Below are 22,808 nucleotides of genomic sequence, written 5' to 3' on the forward strand. Positions count from 1 at the left end.
TCCATCACGAAGTGTCAGTGGATAATATAAAACTGTTCAGTTAGTTTAATAACTGTCATACGCTAGTTTATGTTATCACTTAAACCAGCCTTTGAAAGGTATGAAACCTATCATGTTTTCGTATAAAAAGATCTCATATAGCCCTTTTAATACCCAGACTTCCATATTCATCGTCATATCGAGATATCAATTTAATTATTAATATAACTGTCTAATTGTTATGTTTTCATAAAAAATACGACTTATGGTAAACTAGACTTTGATAAACTGTAAGCCCTTTAAATACACAATTTCATTTTCTTATTTTTGAATCTGTGTATTTAGATTTTAATATAGTTATTAATGCTTATAATATATGTGTTCGTCGAAAAAGTCTACCAAATGTTTTCCAAACTGAACAGCTGTCTCTTAAGAATCAAATAAACAAATTGGCTTGTCAATTTTTGTAAGCCATATTAATATACAATTTGAAACCCTTTTTTTAACCTGTATATTAAGATGTTAATATTATTATTAATGCAGCCGTCGAATTATCGTGTTTTTGTCGAAATAGTCAACCAAATGTTTTCCAAACTGAACGGCTGTCGCTTAAGAATCAAATAAAATAAACGAACCTTTTAAGAATTCATCTCATAAAAATGCTTCAAACTTCATCCGGACCTCGCTACAGCTGTCGCCTTATTAATTCAAAGTGGAAAGCGTCGAAAACTTTTATTTTAAAACACAGAAAAGGGAGAAAAAATCAAACAAAGGCCGGATTTCTTTTGGCCAGTTCTTCTCTTGCTAAATGTATTTATGAAAAGGTCTTCGAATTAAACATGGGAAAACTTTGAATACAAAAAATCGCCTTCTCTTCGCTCTTAAACAAAAAGGAAAGTTTTAAATATAGCAGAAGGTAATTAATGTTTCGCCCGTTTTCGGAAATTGGGGGTCAGTGAAAAAGTTTTCAGTACAATTTTCATAATTTTCAAAGTACGAGAGTACTTAATCCGATTTTATTGCAACGGATGGCCGACTCGAAATTCAAATGACTTTTATCTTTCGTAATAACCTCACTTGTTTTCTTTTATCTACTTACTACCCGATTCGATTCGTATCCTTCATTACTCGGAGAAATTTGTATTTAATAGGACGAGACAAAAATAAAATAAAATAAAATAAAATATTAAGGTATCATAAAGGACAGCACATCAATGCAACTATGCTTTTTAATGAAAAAATAAATGGCAATATTTTTTGTTTTTGTTTTATTAACTCATAATATTTGGATAACTCATGATATTAAAAGCAATGTGTTTTGAACATAATTAAAAGTGTATGTTACACGTAAACTCGTGTTGACTTATTCCAATAAGATCTAAATTTTGTCTCAAAAAATGGTTTGAGTGGCAAATTTCGTGTATTTGTACATACTCGTATAAAGGCAGAGCTGTCACCATCTAAGACATCAAAACTTTTAAACACGTACTTATTTATGCGATGCGCCTATGTATTTTGATACAAAATAAAGTATAAAAGTAATAAGAAACACTTGGACCAGACCACATTTAAAAGTGGTCTAATACGAGTGTTTCATTTTAACATTTAAATAGATCTTAGTGGAAAATCATAAAATTGATACTGCTCAATCAGCAGTATCGAGCAAATTATTTATAATTTTGGTAAGTTTAAAATATAAGTTCGGTTTCCGATAACTCGTGTATTTATTTAATAATTAATTACCAAAAATCGCAACTCAAATAAGAATTATAATTCAAAGTAAATTTATAAATCATTCCTCCTGAGATGTCTTCAAATAAGCGAAGTACATTAGTAGCAGTTAATCTTTCATTTCTCAGCGGAGAATAAGGCTAATTGAAAAGATTTTCAGTCTCTCAGTACATGAGTCAGCAGTTCTCGAATCTCTTTTTCACCCTTCGATAAAATGTTTAAATCGTGGTTTTCGCCTTGTTTGACTTAGAAATCGTTAACCCCCGTTAAGTCAGTAAATAGAAGGAAACGTTTTGGAAGTTGGGGATTTTTGTATGATTGAACCCATAAAATATGATTGCCGTTAGACGAAAATGTTTCAGAAATGTCTGTTTACCCGCTGTGAAAATTTTTGGAGCGGATTTAATTTATTGTATGGATGTACTAATTTAAATTAACCTTCGAGCGTTTTACTTAGCTGAATTATAAATGTCGTCCGAATCGTATTTGAAATATCGAAATAATTCTCACATAGGTTTGTACCAACGATTCAACTATAAATATAGTCTCAAATGATAGTCACGATTATTACTCTCATGTGATAGTGCATCAGGGCGTTTAAATTTTATTTAACATAGACCCTTACTAATTGTATGTAAGATTCTTCCCGAATTATTTATCATACAAGGAGACGTCTGAAAACATGATTTTTTGATTTTATGAAACTAATAATAAACCCTGGAAATCGAACCTGGGGCCTTGGGTGTGGTAACTAGACGCCTTTACAATTATTCTAAGGAGGCAGAATTTTTTCAATAAGTGAGTAAAATGATCTTTATCGGTGTTTTGATGTTGTTGTTTCACATTTTATTTTTTCCATTTTTTTCTGCACATAGGCTACCAGATAATAATTTTGAATCGAACAAATTTTTGTTGAGTTTAAAAGCTGAACTATTGTCTACTTTGTTAAAATGATAAGGTAAGGTACGCACATATCAGCCAAATACCTCTATTATATCTTTACCTACAATTCAGATTTTTTGAAGTCTTGAGATTACTTTGTTTCTAAATGGGCTATGAAATGAAACTTATAACGAAAGTTAATTAATTAATGTTTACGTCTCATAATACTTTCCCAAATTTCACAGTTTCTTTAGGTCCATGATTGTCTGAGGGGCGTACCGGTTTCATCTCAGTTACTAAGCGCCCCTTAAAGCTTTAAGCGCCGATTAACTACATGCTAATCTGGAAAACTTGGCCTTAAAACTTAAGTGAGAGAAAACGTACCCTTGGAGTGAAAAGGTTCCATCTAGTTTCGCCATCCTTCTATAACAATTGCGTTGTAATATCAATTACATTTTTAATTAAAATCTTATTTAATTTTCAGTAATATAATACTTTAACAACATCTTGAGTGTGTTTTTACAATTTTTTAGTAACATTTTTTTTGTTAGTGCAATTTTTTTTCCAAATTCTTTAAATTCTGGATGACACCGGAAAAAACCATTTTCATTGTTATTAAACCTATATTTTGGCCAGTTATTTACTCAAAATATTTGATTGTCTAAATCTTTCTTTGTTCATAATTTCTACATTTATTTCTACTTATGAATGATTTATATTAAGAATATTATTGATATCTTTAGGAAGACGAAGAAGAATTTGGAAGTCTGGGCAAAGACACGTTAATGCTCAGACATCCATATTCTTTATCAAAATAGAGATATTAGTAAAAAGAATAATCAACATTTAGGTTTTTTTTAATTTATTAAATTTTACATGAAATCTTGGTACACAAATATTTTGAAAAAGAGTCTAAAAATGTCTTAAAATTGTTACCCTTCCAAGTGTGATGGAAAGCATATTTAACGACACTGGAGGTCCAGGTTTGATTCCTACAGTGAGTGGGTCAAAATAAATAGTGGGATGTTTCCCTCTTAAATTTATTTTATATTATTACCCTGTACAGCTGTCTGGAGAGTAAGACTATTCACCTTGTATTCACACAATAAACGATCAAAATAACATTATATCAATACGATGCCTTATGCATCATGGCTGCAAATAAGAGTAAGAAAAATAAATCTTTATATGTTCTTGAAAAACATCTATAAATAAATCTATTTACTCATTTCATAAACTTTTGTTGTATGGAGCTTTATCATTTTAAGGATACGAAAAGGTAAAGTCATCAGTAAGGGGTGGTTTTGAGGGGTGTGCATCGAAATTAGAAACTTTACCTCGTTGCGTAGCTCATTTGAATAAGTTAGATTAGTTCTACATCGTATCTAGTTACAGGTAAATTGGTAATAAAAAGAAGGCACTTTAACCGTTATAACGTAAAAGACAGTTGAACGTTATAACGCAGTTTAAATTTAATGATAATGATGATAATACAAAGGAATATATTAATATATTAAAATGAGCGGTAAAAATTAATTTTATAATAAAAAAGTACCTTAATATTAACTGGAATTCTTACGTCACCACACTTTATACGAGTGTATGGTTAACTTATGGTTCTTTTCACAGGGGCTTGGGCTTTAAGCTAAGATTACAAAAAAGTTAACAAATTAACTACGTGGTGGAAATAACTTTTACTTTACTTACCAGAGATACAAGTTCAAGGTAACATTTTTTTATTGTAAAAAGCTCAAATATTTTGATTTTTTCGGAAATCCAACATTGTTACTAAATAAACTGAAAGATACACTAGACAAGCAAAAAAAACAGAGACACATTGCAGGTATTTAGTTCAGTGAGCATTACAAATTTGAATTCAATACTATCAGTGTCAAAATATATCAAAGTGAAAACTCATTTTTTTCGACCCCTTATAAACCAAACTTGGGAGATTGATGCTTGGCATATTACTATTTAAACTTACAATATTTTTATTATTCTTATGTAACTGTTAAGATTAGCATTAATAAAATTTTTTAATTGAATACGACAAAACAAAATAAAAAAAAATTAATAACAAAATATTAAAGCAAAACCATTTGTTCTTTAAATAATTGAATGTTATTTTGTTTTAAAATCATGATAAATTTAGTTTTACATATTTGTTAAAACTTCAAAAATACAAAACCTATTTTTATCTTTACGTTATCTCGGCTGTGAATAAAATGTTGAATACGTCATGTTTTATAAATCAAGATTACCATAAAGTATTATTTTATATGAAAAAACTCATATTTTCATAGTAAAATTATGAAGAAAAAACGTACAATAATTAAAATATAATTTTAGTTATAAAACTCTACATAAATGTACCGAATATTTATATAAATCATGGTTTTTAATACTTGTCTTATTGTGTTATAAATAACACAGAATTTTATCTAGCCTCACACCAGTCTGATGATGTTGGTAACGACGAAATCTTGTCACTAGTCAAACAAATAATGTGTGAAAAAAAAAGATTTTTCAATTTTATAAATAATACTTGTCACAAAATTATCATAATTTTCCATTTAATCTCCAACCTATTTCATTGAAAATCGTTTTATATCTTAGAGCCTATTAAAACTGAGTATAATAATCTTAGGTACGTCCTTTAAATATCATCCAATGTTTTTGTCTAATATTAAAATGTCTGAAAATTCACGAGAAACTCCAGTACTTCCCCCCACACTGAACTCCAGAAAGTTAACACTTCAGCCTTGAGCCGATTTAGAGCGCTTTAGCTGGAGTCTGTAATAAAATTATTAAACCGAAATTCTTCGAATAAACTTTATCATACAGCTCCGTCGTGGGTCCCAAAAGGATAATAAAAGAGACGCACTTCATTTGAACACGTAATTAAAGTTGTAAAATCGAATATACGTCTCCTAGATTGAAGGTTGCGAACTGAATTAATATAACAATTTTGCAGGAGCCTTTCAAGCTGAAAATTTTAACATTTCAGCGATGAACTTTTGCACTTATAAATATTTACATAAAATGCTGAAAAATTTCATTTTAATTGATTTAACTGAAATATTTAGAAGGCTTTTATCTATTCAACAAATATTTGTCAAATTTATAAATACCTACTTTCGGTTTGTTTAAAATTGATTAATTACTATAATGTAATGTAATATGTTTTATTTTTATTCGTGCTATATTTCAATGGAGAGGAATTTTAAATGTTTTTTTTTTTTTTTTTAATGTTGGTATATAACCACTCACGGTGAGTGGTAATATACTGATATAATTAAAAATTTTGTAAAAATATAAATAAGTAAAAATGACTAACCACAAAATAAATGCTTGAAATATTAATAATAATGAGAATATTTAGGATTTTTACGGAGTGTGTGGAAGTTTTTGGAAGGGAATGTAATTAATTAGAATTATTTTAATGTTTATAATGTTTTTGATTTTAAAAGTCCCTGATGATGACTAGGTTCTTGTCGAAACCGGTAGGTTGAAGTGTACTTATCATAAAAAAGTGGTTAAAACAATGTTGTTTAATTTTATAAAGTTTACAAAATGTGCCACAAAGTATCTGCAAAAAACATTCAAGAAAAAATATTGAGAATATTTTTATTTATTATTAAGAGTTGTGGAGACTTTTAGTTAATAACCTAAAATTTTGTTAAAACGTAAATTTAATTAATTTGTCATTAAATACATTTTTTTTATTTAAGGTCCACATTTAAGTATATATTGTCTACCTCCATAGTGTTTTAGTGAGCAGGCTCGGCTACCGTACTAGAGGTCCCGGCTTCGATTCCCAGGAAGGAGGTCAAATAAATTTAAATGATTTTTCATTCTAATATTTATTCAATATCACCCTGGTACCTGAAGCGTAGAGCTGATGACCATTTTTTCATGTATTCATGATCAAGACAAAATGTCATTTCTATTATGGAGTGCCCTAAACGCCATCAGGTGCTGATAAAGTGTTGTACGTACATTTGAATACGATTCATTGTATGTAGATTGAGTATTATTTTTCACATTTTCCTTAATATAAGTTGTTTATTATTTTTAAAATACTGTTTTTATTTGTTTTTATTTTATGATTACAATGTATTTTGCTTTTATTTTATTTTGTCCGCCTCCGTAGTGTAATGGTCAGCACGCTCGGCTACCGTTCTGGAGGTCCCGGGTTCGATTCCCAAGGGGGGTAAAAATAAATATAAGTAATTTTTTCACTGTGATATTTATTCAATATTACCATGGACTGGTACCTGAAGCGGAGGGCTGATCACCTTTCCTTCATGTGTAAAACGATCATAATAACACTGCGTTTATAAGACACAGTGCCCTATGCACCATTGGGGTACGGATAAGGGTTTTATTATTATTATTATTATTTTGCTTTTAAGAGCCCAAGAAAAAAGGTTTTTGAAATAAATATAAAATAATTCACAGTTGATATTTTAAAATATAATTCAACAATTTAATATAATTCAATTCGTAAAAACTGGGAAAAAGACAGTTGACATAGTGTTAACTTCATAAAGTAATAACTTCATTAATTTAACTTCGTTAACTGGTTTGGGAGCAGATGCCTACGAAGAATGGCGTACGGTAGTTTGAATTTGTGACAAATGAGGAAATAAAGCGTAGAGCAACTCATGGTCACAAATATCTTCAAGAAAAGACAATTCAAGTTTCAAGAAAATATTATTAGTGTGCTTGTCAATCGTGAGTAAAATTGGTAAATGGTACACGTGTGTAAATTGATCACTTAAACTAGTCTATGACGGTGGTAAGCCCTTTAAATGTCCCGTCTTCCATATTTTTCTTCATCTAAGTTGAGATGTCAAAAAAAATAATTTAAAAGGCAATTCGTCGGCAGTTCACATCTGAACTACGGGACGCGGAACTGAAATGGGAAGATACAACTTAAAACTAACTAACCGTCACCCGTTTTCCGCAGGGGTAGGCAGAAAGAATAGAGCGCCACACCACTATGTCTTTGAAAACATTCTTCGCCCCTTCCACGTTCATGCATCTCCTCATACATACCCGCCGATTGTTTCGACTCCTAACCTGACCACTTTCAAGTATTTGGCATACTTGATCGTGCCAAGTTTTTCTTCTCGGTCTTCCTCTGCTCCTTTTTCCAATTACGTAATAATAAATCCCGTACCGCACCCCGATGGTGCATAGGGCACTGCTTCATACAAACGCAGTGTTATCTCGATCGATTACACATGAAGGAAAGGTGATCAGCCCTCCACTTCAGGTACCAGTCCAGTGTAATATTGAGTAAATATTAGATTAAAAAAAACACTTATATTTATTAAACCCCCCTGGGAATCGAACCTGGGACCTCCAGAACGGTAGGCGAGCATGCTGACCATTACACTACGGAGGCGGACATATTAACTATTAACTTAAATTTTATAATATACAATATGTATATATTGTATATTATAAACTTAAGTTCATATAAGAATAATATTAAGTTACTAATTATAACTTCAGTATACTACTCACTTCAACAACTTAGATGAATATACAAAATAGAGTTGAAAACTAATTCTTACCGACTTTGTCACGATCCTCTTACATAATTTCTGTTGTCAAATTGAGTTTAGAGTCCACAAAATGGCAAACACTCAACACTGACAAATTAAGACAAAATTACGTAAAAGCGTTTCTGTTTAATATAGAATAGTATTAAACATACGACATATAATTAAACCGCAAACAGGGTAAGTTACTTTTTATTTAATTTTTGATTTAAGTTTTAATTGGTTAATACCACATTTTCTTAAAATCTATTGTGTCACGTGTTTCGATGTATTCTACGTTATTTTCAAAAATCCATTTGGTCTTTAAAATGATGCGAAATAAACTCATGTTTGAAATGTGTACAAATTTTTATTAACTATTCTAGGCTTGTTAATTTAGGATTAAATTTATATTGACATCTCGATACAGATGAAGAAGAAGAAAATGAAACTTAATTTAAGTTTTGCTTGGTTAATACCACTGTTTCTTAAAATCTATTGTAACATGTATTTCGATGCATTCCGCATAATTTTTGAAGACCATTAAAGATGTGAAATACATCAAAACACGTGTCATAATGGATTTTTAGGAAAAATGGCATTTGAAACTAAAATGAAAAATAGATGTGATGTGTCACGGCCACAAAGTGACTGCCGAATGAAATAATGAATTTTTTTAACCCTTTGTTATTTGTACTTATTTTTGTATTCGCCTCCGTAGTGTGACCAACGCATTTGAGAAGTCCCCAGCTCAATTTTTAGGGGGGTAAAAATAAATAGAATTAAATTTAAAATCTCATATATATTCGATATAACTCTGGAATGAAAACTGAAGGACGGGACTGATCACCTTTCCTTCTTGTATTTAACGGTATTTGATTTAGGGCGGATAAGGGTTAGAATGAGACAAATAAGTTATTTCTCTAAATAATGAATCGCTTATACTTCCAAAAATAGTATTAAATTAAAATATTTTTAATTATAATAAAAACACAAATATTTCTCTAAATGACTATTGAAATTAAATAAATATAAAAATACAGTATTTCATTTTTATTGAGGGCATTACGATCATTGTCAATAAATTAATGTTTATAATTCTACTAAAATTATTAAAAATATATTTTTAAATATATTTTGAATTTTGATACTTTTTACTAATTTTTTTATTATTTTTGATATTGATAGCATTTCCAACATTTTGAGTGTGTCCAAATACTTGTTCACAAAATCTGGATTATCTCCAATTACACGAGTAATTTTCATATTTTTTTGACATCTCATCAAAGATGAAGAAGAATATGGAAGTCTGGGCATTTACGGGGCTGACGACCGTCACAGGCTGGTTTAAGTGATCACTTTACACACGTGTAACATTCACCAACTCTACCCATTATTGACAACCACACTACTCAAATTCTTGGAAGTTCTACATATATATATGAACCAATTTAGAAACCTTATTCTTGAATCACAAGAACTTCACTAGAGACATCTATTGGTGAGATGTAAAGAAGCTTTTTACTAAGCAGAAACTCTTTTATTGGTATGTGAGGTCCAAATCCTGGATTTCAATCACATATATGAGAAACGCCAGAAAATACAATTTTCATTTTTATTATTTAAGCTTATAATGTGATCAGATAATTTATTTACAACATTTTGAGTGTGTCCAAATACTTGTTCACAAAATCTGGATTATTTCCAATTACAGGAGTTATTTTCATATTATTTTTTGACATCTCATCAAAGATGAAGAAGATTATGGAAGTCTGGTTGATAGCATTTATAACAAATTATGGTAATTATTAGAATTTTTTACGAAAACTATGTATGGCAATGTTTGTATACGACCACTAACCGTACGGTGAGTGGTTATACAGACTAACTTTACTGTATTTTTTTTTAAGTGTTTCTATTTCAGCTCAGATTAATATCATACCGCATTTTTTTAAATAAGTTAATATTATCTATAAGTGTACCTTTTAAAATTATTCCTTTAATGTATGTTGCGATGTTCTCTCTTCCGAAATGCACTGAAAATTAATTACTCTAGCTGCAGCCATCCAACTCCCGTGAGGAGTCTATAAATATAATTGTGTACGACGGAACTTTTCACAAATCGTAAATGCGAGGAAAAAGAAAGTTTGTTTATTGCTTCATGCACCGCCCCTGGTTTGGCTTCCAGTGAAATTTATATACACCGACCAAAGAATACGAAACAAAGTCGAACAATTCCAGACTAACAAACGAACTTTGGACAAAGTACTTAAGGATCGGTTTTAACTTCTCCCGACGATCTAATGATTATTTATTATTTTATAAAATTAATGCAATAAATTGAAAAATCATTTAAATTTTGCGTAAGCTTATAATATTAATTTTTTGAAGTCAAACTTCTAAGGCGTCGATTCTATAATAAATAGTTGGAAAAGAATCGAGGAATTTAAATTTTACGTTTGTAAGGCTCATTTCGTTACATTATAGAGATGAAAGATATAACACAGAAGAAAAGAGAAAGATAGATACATTCTGACGCCACGGGAGTGGAGCAAAAGTGTGCAACATTAACATACATTACATAACAACGTTAATATTACGATACGAACCGATAAGATAGTGTCGCGAATGTACAGGTCAGATGGTATATATAAACAGTTGAGGTATCACGCGTTATGTAAGCAATATTTATCACTGTGTTTTGTGATTATTTACGTTTTTATCCTGAGATTTTTTGCTTATATTTATGCGAATGTTGTTATGCTGTATTTCTACTGAGATTCTCTCTCTCTCTCTCTCTTTCCTTCTTTTTTCCTTGTTTCTCTCATACTAAATTTCTCTTAATATTAATTTTAAAGGAATGTTATAAACAGAAAAATGCATTTTTACTGTACCCATATGTTTCCATTTCCCATATTTTTATTGGCCTTAGCAGCCCTTTATTTAAAAAAGGTATCAAGTTGTAGTAGGGTGCGTTTGCACCCACTACCTTTAAGTAAGAGTCCGCGACAGCAATTTTACTTATGAAATTACGAACGGAGAAGTGGTAATTTATATTATTATTATTTTTTTTTTGACATCTCATCAAAGATGAAGAAGAATATGGAAGTCTGGGCATTTACGGGGCTTACGACCGTCATAGGCTGGTTTAAGTGATCACTTTACACACGTGTAACATTCACCAATTCTACCCATTATTGACAACCACACTACTCAAATTCTTGGAAGTTCTATATATATGAACTAATTTAGAAACCTTGTTCATGAATCACTAAAACTTCACTAAAGACATCTATTGGTGAGATGTAAAGAAGCTTTTTATTAAGCAGAAACTCTTTTATTAGTATGTGAGATCCGAATCCCGGATTATAATCACACACACGAGAAACGCCAGAAAATACCATTTTCATTTGAAATTTCAAATGAAACCATTTCAACCATTTCAAATGAAAACTGGTAATTTATATTTTTATAAGTATCTCAAAATCTTGGTAAGTAGTCATATACTGTCATTTCGGTAAAAAAATCTATAAATAATAAATTATCAATAATAACGTAGCTCGTATTTCAATATATTTTTATTCTTTCTTGATAATAATAAACTTTTTCAATACTTTTATAATTACGAACCAAGATATTTTAAATCTTCAATGATTCTTTTTATTGTAGCTAGAAACCTATTGAATTCAATTTATGCACCAACAAAAAATTAAAAGCTTAACACACATTGAGGTTTTATTGAGTAAAATTTATAAATTTCGTTAGTTCTTGATTTTATTTATTAAACTAGAAATATTCGACTACCGTATTTGAAACATTTCTGAGTTCATTTGAAAATTATTTGAAATGACAAATAAACACGAAAAAAAATTCGAATCGCAAGTTTCATTAAATATCAAGATTTAATACAAAAAGTGGTTTTATTGAAAGTTATTAAATGATATAATATAATTTTACTTGAAACAAGGAAACTTGGCAACAGTGAGTTCCTCAAATAAGAAACTTAGTTTTTACAAGTTATATTATCAAGTTACGTAACCAGCTGGAGTGGTCACTCTTAGGGATGGAGTGTAAACATTTCTTGACTTTGATAGATCGTTTTTAATTAGGGTCTTCTAAACTAAGTAAAACTCCAGTCTGAAAGTATGTAAAAGGATCAAAGATAGTCAATGTGTATAAACGAAAAAAACTCCAATCCATCATAATACAACGTTATTTTTCCTTTTATCATTTAATTCTGCCTTTTTCATCGTGTCTATTTTTCCACGACCATTAAGAAGTCAATTTTAATCATATAAGTTAGAATTTGGGTGGATTTCTTACCGTGAGAATTTTTTTTAAATGCCAACAGATGTCACCAGTTTACTCAGAATTTTTCTTTTATATTTTTTTAAAATTCAGTAATGAATTTTGTGGAAGAGGATGGAGTTTATTCCCTTGTGAAAACCATCTTCTTTCAAAACATATTTTTGCAAATATTAAAAAAATATTGTTTTTGACACAAAAAAATGAGAAACCTAAAACCACTTAACGTTTTCTCATTTCCATTGATTTCGTGGTGAATTTTTATTTCAAAAATATTTATTTTATTTCATTAATTGATTTGGCAGTCACTTCGTGGTAAAATTCTATTATTTTTTCAAAACTTAAATTTAAAAATATATTTTTTAATTAGATAGAGTTTATCTTTAAAATAATCGCTTTCATATGTCAACAAAACGTAAAATTATAATATATATAATAAAAACCAAGTTTGTTTTTAATTATAAGAAAATTATATATTTTTATGGGTAAAAATTGGAAAAACGGTAAAAATTAAACCATATCTTGACCATAGTTTGAACATCTCTAGATGTAAGAATAATGCATCTATAGTTTATTCATACGAGTAAGTTAGTTTGTCGTTACTGATACTAGACTGATGGTTTCGCTAACGACAAAACCCGATCTTAAGTCAAATAAAATAAAAGAGTAAAAACATATTTACTTGATATTTTATTGAGAAGACTAAAAAACGTTACGCATACTCGTATATATGAATAAAAACTCAAGGGATGTAACAAAAAATAGTTGTTTATTTATCATGTAGTTAAAACTATCTTTAAAAGCATGTTTTTTTTTTCTTTGTAAGATCATAATGAAAAACAAATATGTCTTGTTTAAGGATGTTTTTGTTTGAGATCAAAAATGGCATTAGGTTTTCGGGAGCTTTTAAAAAGATATTATTTCGACTCCGTTCCAATGAGCTTTCCATCCCAAATCTTGTCGTGTTTGTACTGAATCACCCAAGTTGGACAAACTAACGTCAAGAGACCTGCTGATAACGGCGAAAAAACATTCGGTTTCCGTTATAAAAACACGAGGGTAAATAAGTTTGTCATAAATTCGTAGCGGAAAATAAATAAAGGACCAATGACAAATGAAATCTGCGGAATCAACGTTGTCACATCGGGGCCTAATGCTAAGTAAACACTTTCAGGAGCTTCAGTCGGTCCTGAAAACCTGAAAACCTGTCTATAGAAAATAAAAAAAGGTTTTCAATGGGTATTGGGGGAGAAGGGGACAAAAAGGACCATTTAATATTTTGTCAAGTTGGCAAGAAGCCTCAGTAACGGACGGAGCGTATGAGTGGTTTTGATACATTATTTGATTTATTTTATGTAAGGTGAATTTTTATTTCTTGTAAGCATTCATTCCTTGTCCTACGTCAATAGTGTAGTAGCTAGCACATTTGGCTACTATGCTGGTGGTCTCGGGTTCGATGCTTAGGGGGGAGGGGTTAAAAATACATGTATTTTTTCACATCTCAACATTGATGAAGAATAATTTAATAAAAGAAGAACATATATTTTTTTTCAAGTTGTGTTACACTAAGTAAACAATGGACGATAAGGAGAGTATTTTATTACCACACCTTAAAGTTAACAATGCTTTAAAAAAAATTCAATTACTTAAAATAATAATTAATCATTTATTAGGGGGTTGAATTAGCTCTCGCCGTTTATAAAAATCTAATATTTCTCTGTGATTTAAATTGATTCCTTTCGTTTTTTTGTTTTCCTGTCCCCCGCTGCCTCAAACACTCACGTGGCACTTTCAACCGCCTCAAAATTAAGGTTATGGGCCTCGTTCATCGGCAGGGAAACTGGGTCCCGTATGCTCTGAAGGAGATAGATATGGAAAGGCGACTTTGTATGTGTGATTCACTCTTGCAACGGCATCACAGAAAATGTTTTTTGCATCGCGTCATCACCAGCGATGAGAAGTGAATCTTCTTCGTCATCTGCCAGCCAGGTCAGCCACTCCCTGCTGAAGCCAGCATTGCAAAACGCAACATTCACGGCTCAAAAACGATGCTTTGCATTTGGTGGGATCAGCAAGGAGTAATTTTTTTCAAGCTTCTCAAAGCAGGCCAAACAGTCACAGCAGAGGTTTACAAGCAGCAAATGATCAAACTGAAAACAGCAATTGAAGAAAAACGTCCAGAATACGCAGCCAGGCACGAGTCAATTCTCATTCTGCACGACAACGCGCGCCCTCATGTTGCCAAAGTGGTAAAAGAACAGATAAACTCCTTCGGCTGGGAGGTTCTGTCACACCCGCCCTACTCTTCTGGCATCGCACCATCCGATTATCATCTGTTTTGGACCATGCAGCATGGATTATCGAGATAAATTTTCAAAAGTTATCGAGAAGTCGAGTTATGGGTTGAAATTGGATTGCCTCATAAGACAAGGTTTTCTTTTATAGGGGATTACGACTTCTTCCTGAAAGATGGGCCAAAGTAGTCGAGAAAGAAGGGCAATACTTTGAATAAATTCTTACTTTTAAAAAAATATATATTTTCAATTCAAAATACTACAAAAAACGGCGAGAATTAATTCAACCCCCTATTTATTAAATTTTTGATATATCAACAAGTTTAAAGAAAGATTTGAAAGTCTGGGTAGTTACAAGGCTTACGACGTATCATATGTTGGTTATGTAATCACTTTACACGCGTGTAACATTCAACATTATACCCGTAATTGACAACCACACTACTCAACTTTCATAACTATACACATATGATAAGTCTCTTGACGTTCCGTGATTGAGTAAATAACAGTCATCTATGATTGATTTAAGAAAATATTTATTTTGCAGAGACCATTTTATTTGTATGCAAGACCCGAATTTGGATAATTTAACATACCTACTAGAAAACGACTTCTTGGAAAAGACAGAGGGAATGGAAAATAATGCCACTCTGTCTCTGCAGCCATTTTTCGCCTTTTCCACATTCATGCATCTCTTCACGAGACAGCCTGATGCTTTAAAAAAAGGCAAGTTGGATAGATCATGTGGGGCATGCGGCATTCTCTCTCGCCTAACGAAATTCGTGCCGTATAAACGTGACGCGTCCTTGAGATTTCACTCTCAATTCTCGTTCAATTATCGATTTGAATCGCCGCATAAGAAGTTTCACTTAAAAAATCATCAAAAGCAACGACAAAGGTCAACAATATACTCGTACATATATCATGTAATGGTTGTAAGGAATCGAAGAAACTTTCAGAAATCAGAGTAGTTTGGGATTTGCTTCCCAACTAAGTTATCAATGTGAACATCTAAAACTTTCGCTTCAACTTATTTGATTCTTTTGCGAAATCCTGAGAAGGAAATCTTTTTTTGGTGAATCGGTAAAATTCGTTTAAACCCATAAGGGACCTAAAATACAAAATCTTTGCGGTTAGAATTCAAAACAATATTTGGTGACGTTTTGATTGCTTATATCGCTCACTCCTTTCAAGAACGTCATTAATAAAAAATTGTCAATTTTCAGTTGTGCATGTTTTCGGAATGCCCAGAAAATGTACTATATCCCAGCAAAAGAGGCATATTTTTAACTTAATATTTACCCGCTACAGGGCAGAAAGTGTTGTTTTTGTATTTTGAAGAAAATGTATTGTTGAATTATTATTTAAAAAAAACTAAATATTTTTCAAATGGAGAAAAAACCTTCAGGTTTTACCTAAAAAAATCTGGTGCACAGTAAAAAGCTCAATCAGTGGTATGATATTTATTTTTAATACATTGTGTTATATTTTTAAACTTTAAAAACGTTCTCCTGAAAAATCAAGTTTTTTGATTTATGACGTTCTTAAAAGGAGTGAGCGGTATATGCTAATTTTTTTATATTTTCTCATTTACTTATTTTTAATATGCTTCTTACCTAATTTTTTCTCATTTATTTATTTCAAATATGTTTATTATGCCAATTTATTTTACCTGTTTATTGTTTTTATATTTTGCCATGTATTAGTTTTGCTTTTAAAAAAAAATCTTTTTTGTAGCTTTATTATTTGTATTCCAGTCTTGTTAACCTTAATCCCATGTCCCAAAATGAGAAATAGAAATAACTCGTCAGGAATGCTTTACATATTAACTGTGTATGTAATATGTTTTGAAAAATAAACAAATAAACAAATACACGTAGATATATTTTATCATCAGATTATTTTTTTAAAATTAGATTTTTAAAACATTTCATTGCCGATATTTTTCCCATGAAAGACAACTGCTGATGTATCAACCCATGGTCAAAACTGTCGCCAAGAAAATTCAATTCAGTTGGCTAGACCATAGGCTTCGTATGCCTCCCGAGAGCTCTTAAAGCTTGCCTCTTTTACAAGGCATCAGGTTCCCACCGCCCAGGACGTCCACTGCTGACAATCCGTCGGCAGTTGTCGTCTGAACTTTGGGTCACGGACCTGACTTGAGTGATGTAAGGGGGCTGACAGATGACTGAAGAACCTGAAGGTTTTGTAGATTCCGTATGCTTCATATAGGATATAATATAATTAAGTTGCATTAAATGAAAAGTTATTTTTCTTTAACACATCACTAGTATATATAATTTTATATTTTAAGATTATTTTTCATTATAAATTTAAATTTTACCTGGTATATACCACTTTTTAAAAAATTTACTGCGACACGTATCTCGGTAAATTCCACACCATTTGGTTTTAAAATGATGCGGGATTTTTAAAAATAATGGTGGTAAAATTCAAATAAAATTTAGATATTCCCACATAGTGACTGCCAAATCAATTGATGAGATTTTTTATTTCATTAATTTGTTAAATATATATTTATATTTTTCACACATATGTATTTATATTCATTTATAGATTCATAAAAATAATTAACATATAATATTTGCAGTGACTCACAAAGCCTGCTTATGTCTGTCGGTAGAGTTTTTTTAACATACGTTTTTAAAAATCTATATTAACATAATATACAAACAAAAATAGAAAAAAAACTGTTTTATATTATAAATTCTTGATCATTTACGTATCCCTTTCATTATTTCACCTTTAGTCCATATTATTTTATAAATTACAAACAGTTTCAAACGATGTTGAAATGAGCGTTTGCACCTAGAGTAATCGTTTTATCATAATCGATTATCGAGTTAATATCTCTCTAACAGCTTTTCACCGTGTCATAACGATTATAATAACACATTCAGTGTTAAATCGCTAAGGTCTCAGAAACTCGTTCTTGATGGTTTAAAGCTGTTGTCGATAGTATTGTGTTTTGTTACATATTCAATGTGTTTATAAATAGGCATTGGATACCCTATTATTACAGTGATTAGTATGTCTCAAGCGTGAGGAGTTCGTCAAATTATTATATTGATAAATGATAAAACTGTGGGTTTATATCGGTAGTTTAAAGGCAAAGGGGTATATCTGTCTCAGACCAAATTTTAGAGGAGAGCAAAAACAAACTTGTAATTTTTTTTTTCGGATGGCATATGTACAAATCTTAAAAAACTAAATAAGTGTTGCAACTACAGCTATATCCTTTTGCCAGATTATGGAATACACTATTTTAGAAATTTTGTGGAACAAACTTAGAAAATGAAAAAATTGACAGATATAACCCTTTACCATTACACTACCGATATGGGCTTGTAAAACAACATTAGCACTATGCGTATTTTTGACATCTCAACATAGGTGAAGAACAATATGGAAGTCTGAGTATTTACAGGGTTTATGACCTGTCATGGGCTGATTAAGTGATCATTTTACACACGTGCAACATTCACCCTAATTAATTTTTGGTACTCCTATATTTATCATTAATCTCATGACACCGTACACGTGAGTACACTAGAGCCTATTTACATCTATTTACTAGAGACAACCCAGATTTGTGAACAAGTATTTAGAGATACTCAAAATGGGTAGAATGGTGAATGTTGGAAGTGTGTAATGTTTTTACCAGGTTTTGACAGGTCATAAGCCCCAATAAGACAGGTCATAAACCCAGAACTCAATATTCATCTTCATCTACGTTGAGATGTTAAAAATATAAATTTACTTTCAAAAAGTTTTTTAAATAAGTAAATACTATAAAATATGTCCTCGGCACGCGAAATATCAATGAGAGCACATTTTTTTATATCATTAATTCGGAATTATGTTTTTTCTTAAAGGAATGACCCCCAAAGCCTATTCTTAAAGAGGATTTCTGTACGTAAAACTATTAGGATGTTGGATAGGGAAGATCATTGTGAAAACTTCACCGCTAAAAACAATTATTTTATTTATTGATTTGGCGTTTTATTTGTAGAACCCCATTTTTATTTATTTATTAATTGTTAAATAAAACAGAGATTTTACAATTAAAACATAATACAATTATTTTTGAAGTTTTGACGTGACGCCTGTTCCGCAGTCGAGCGTTTACCCAACTACGCTACGGCGCCGGCGCGCAGCGCTTGTCGGTGCCATATGAATGATAAAATAAAATAAAATAATTTACATCAATATGAATTCTTACTAGATAGTCAGATTTATTTGCTGAAAACATTAAAAAACCATATGACAACGCTCACGAAACAAGCATAGGCCCGCTCTTGTCAGGAGCTCAAGAGCTACTGACCGCTAGCTAGAGAACATTGAGCTTTGAGCTCCTCACGCTTATACAGTGCATGTATGCAAGAGTGAGATGCGAATATAGTGTCGCGGTTCCCGCACACTCTTCACGCGCTGTTTATATATAAATAATACCTCCGATTTACTCGATAAAATCTGATTATCATAATATGATTTTTCAAATTAATGCGTAAATATGTTTTAAAAGAATACCTAAAATCTTAGCCTTGTATTTATTGTATTTATAAATATAAATAATTCATACTGTATGGTGTCATGATCCTTTTTTTTTTCAAACATTTTTTTTCTTTAGAATATAAAATTACACTTTCGAACAAAAATATATTAACAGAGTAGCTTTTGTAGATATACTATTTTAATGACATTTAAAAATACTTTGGGGATGAAAAAACATTCACTTACTTGGTTTATCTAGGTCGCTGATGATATCCTCTGCATCCAGGTACCCCTTCGCCCTGGCGTCTCCCACTTGGAGAAGCAGCATCAGGACCAGCATCGTCTCCAAACTCCAAATTCCTCTCCTCATATCGACTCGTCCACACTTTAATCTCACTATCATTTTTATATTTTTTGTTCGACGACTAAAAATTATTTGAACCAACAACTAATGAACCATTCTTTTTTTCAAATCGTAGCACTATTTTACTGGTACTGAAAAAACGCACATATTTTTAATTGATTTATTAAATTATATTTTTTTTAAAATAATTATTCCTTCCACCTTCACAGTGAAGCGGTTGGGCTACCATACGAGAGGTTCCGGGTTCGATTCCTAGGGTGGGTCAAGATATTGTACATATTGGAGATGTACAATATTTTAATTGTTTCCAAATCCTTGTTTACAAATCTGGGTTTCTCCACTTAAGAGTTATTTATATTTGACCACTTACCGGTTTTTGTCGTTACCAACATCATCAGACTAGATGACACAACTCAGTTACTGGTTAAATAAAATAAAAGAGTGCAAAACTATAAAAAAAATACTTTAGTTAGACATTAAATTTATTATGATTTTTTTTTTATTATATACTTAATAACCCACTACGAATTTAGTAATATGCGTTTTTTTCCTGAGTTTGATTTTGGATTCTGTTAAAAAGAATAGAAAATAAACAATCATAAAAAAGATGGTGATTACTGTTTGTAAAAAATAAGGTTATACTTTTAAAGCAGCTAATTTTTTTCGTTAATGGTTCGCTGGATCCAATATTTTATAATAACTAACAATGTACAAAGAAACCTCATCCGGAGGGGAAGCTAGGCGAATCAGACCAATTATCTTAAAATTTATTCGATTCGAACGTAGCAAGTTGTGCAGATTTAAATTTGAATTGTTAATTAAACGAATGATGACTTTAAAATTAAGGCATCTTTTTGTTTCCTAAGAAATAGAATTCAAATCGTTCTTAATGATAAATATTCCTCGGGAGATAACAGAGAATTTCATTTTTGTAAAACATTTTTTAAAAAGGCAGACTGAAACGTATTGTCATATTTGCTCTTATTAGAACCACAGCAACAAATGTTTTTCTGCATTTGTTTTATCAGAAATTGGATTATTCACTCTACGCATGATATATCAATGTGTGATCGAAGAAACCTTCATACGAGTTATTATAGTATTTCACATTTTTTTATATCCCTAAATTCCAAAATTATGTCGCCATAAAAATTAATGCTTACATAATAAAGATATTTAAGTACGCTGAATATTGACAAATTCATTTTGTGAATGACTGTACATAAAATATAAAACAATTTTTTTACTATTTTATTTAGGTCATTAGCGTATCAAACCCCTGCACAATTAATTTTTAGGGCACTAGAGATGTAAAATTTGAATGTAATATTTTTATGTAGATAAATAGTTAAATCATAATAATTTATTCTGGAAGAATTTGTATGTACATTCTGTAAAGGTCTTAGAAAATGCTTTACTCAAATAAAGATGGTGTCAAAGAAGTAGCAAGTGCTAAAAAGTGACTTCCAAAATTTGAGTAGTATGTAGTCGCCAATCAAAAATAAAATGGTGTATATTTATGAACACGTTTATAAAGTTATCGCTTCAAACCAGTCTATGATATGTTGTATGCTCAAGCTTCTATGTTATTCTTCATCTATGTTACCATACGAATATAAATAACTTTTAAGTGGAGAAAACCCCAGAATTTGTAGACATATAATTAAGGCAATAAGGTAGTATCCGAAATATACATAAGTAGTATTTGTATATATCGCTCACTCCTTTCAACAACGTCATATATCAAAAGTTGTAAATTTTCAGTTGTCCATGTTTTCAAAATGCCCAGAAAATTTACTTTATCCCAGTAAAAGCGGCATATTTTCAACTTAATATTTACCCGCTACAGGGCAGAAAGTGTTGTTTTTGCATTTTGAAGAAAAGGTATTGCTTAGTTATTTTCTAAAATATACTAAATATTTTTCAAATGGAGAAAAAAACATTCAGGCTTTATCTAAAAAGATCTTTTGCACAGTAAAAAGTTCAAGACGTGGCTTGAACTTATTTTTAGTACATCTTATTATATTTTTAAACATTAAAAACGATCTCCTGAAAAATCAAGTTTGTTGATATATGACGTTGTTGAAAGGAGTAAGCGTTAAGTAATGAAGACCATCTCTCTCACTATTATGGAAGATATTACTATTAACAAGATATTATGGAAGTCCAACCCAGAATTCAGTAAAAGGTAATTTTTCAAATATGATTTTGATGAAAAAAAAACTCAACTCCTCATATATTTTTTTCTCATGGTCTGAAAAGCACATTTTTTCAAAATCTTGCCTTTGTTTATTTTAAAAGTTTAATTGAATTAAAATATGTGTCTACGTTATCAAAGTTTACGATGTTTTGCTGAGAAATGATTTAAACATGTAAATAATTTTTAAAGAACTTGCAAATGTATATTTTTTTATATTATATTTAATCTTAAAATGTGTATTTATGTAGCCAGGTCTCCCCTGACAGTTAAATTTTAACGATTGTTTGGTTACAAGGCACAATAACCGTGTTTACTGAGCGCACGGTCAAAAGGGCCTATTTTGTATAATCACATTTGTGGTTTTTGTGGTCACGATACCATTGAGGTGTTTGATCAAACACTTTCTTGGAAATTGAAGATAAATCACAACCACAAATGGCTTTATCACAAGATGAAACAATTTTGTGATTGAATCTACTGCGGTGACCAAAATTTATAACGATTGACCATTTATATTTTATTTATCTACCTATTTTTTATTATTGAATTTTAAACAAAAATATAAAAAAATAAAAAATACACTATGTTATATTTTATCACGAATCTATAAGAATATGTTTTATGAAAAATATAAATTAATTGTGTACTTTTGAAATTCAATATTTGTTTTAATTTTAATTTGTATGATTTTTAAGCGCTTTATTTATTTCCAATATTTATTTCAAGATTTTATCTTCTTCTTCAAAATCCATTAAAAACCTGAAACAAAGAAAAAATCAATTAGACAGTTTATTGGAAATTTATTCATACAAATATGAAACAAAAATTTTAGAAAAATAAATAACACATGTGGAGAGAGAAATATGGAAAAATATGAATTAAATAACAGGGACGATAACAAATAAAATACATCCTTTTTTAAACGGAAGCATATTAAAATAACGATGTTTATTATATGTTAGAATTAAGGATCAAAAACACAGAAA

The 22,808-nt window shown here is 30.4% G+C and overlaps 1 protein-coding gene across 1 annotated transcript in view; it reads right to left on the reverse strand.

Annotated features, from left to right (window-relative positions):
- The window catches only part of LOC148300784 (uncharacterized), a 491,440-nt gene that overhangs the window by 381,332 nt on the left and 87,300 nt on the right, over positions 1-22,808 (reverse strand). Inside the window, exon 2 of the mRNA XM_088274309.1 lies at positions 19,505-19,753. Coding sequence (XP_088130435.1) covers positions 19,505-19,661 — 157 coding nt within the window. The 5' untranslated portion in view covers positions 19,662-19,753. The remainder of the gene's footprint in view (positions 1-19,504; positions 19,754-22,808) is intronic.

Source organism: Brachycentrus maculatus, unplaced genomic scaffold, assembly GCF_059751285.1.
Source record: "Brachycentrus maculatus isolate JH-2025_06_01 unplaced genomic scaffold, ASM5975128v1 h1tg000656l, whole genome shotgun sequence".
NCBI lineage: Eukaryota > Metazoa > Arthropoda > Insecta > Trichoptera > Brachycentridae > Brachycentrus > Brachycentrus maculatus.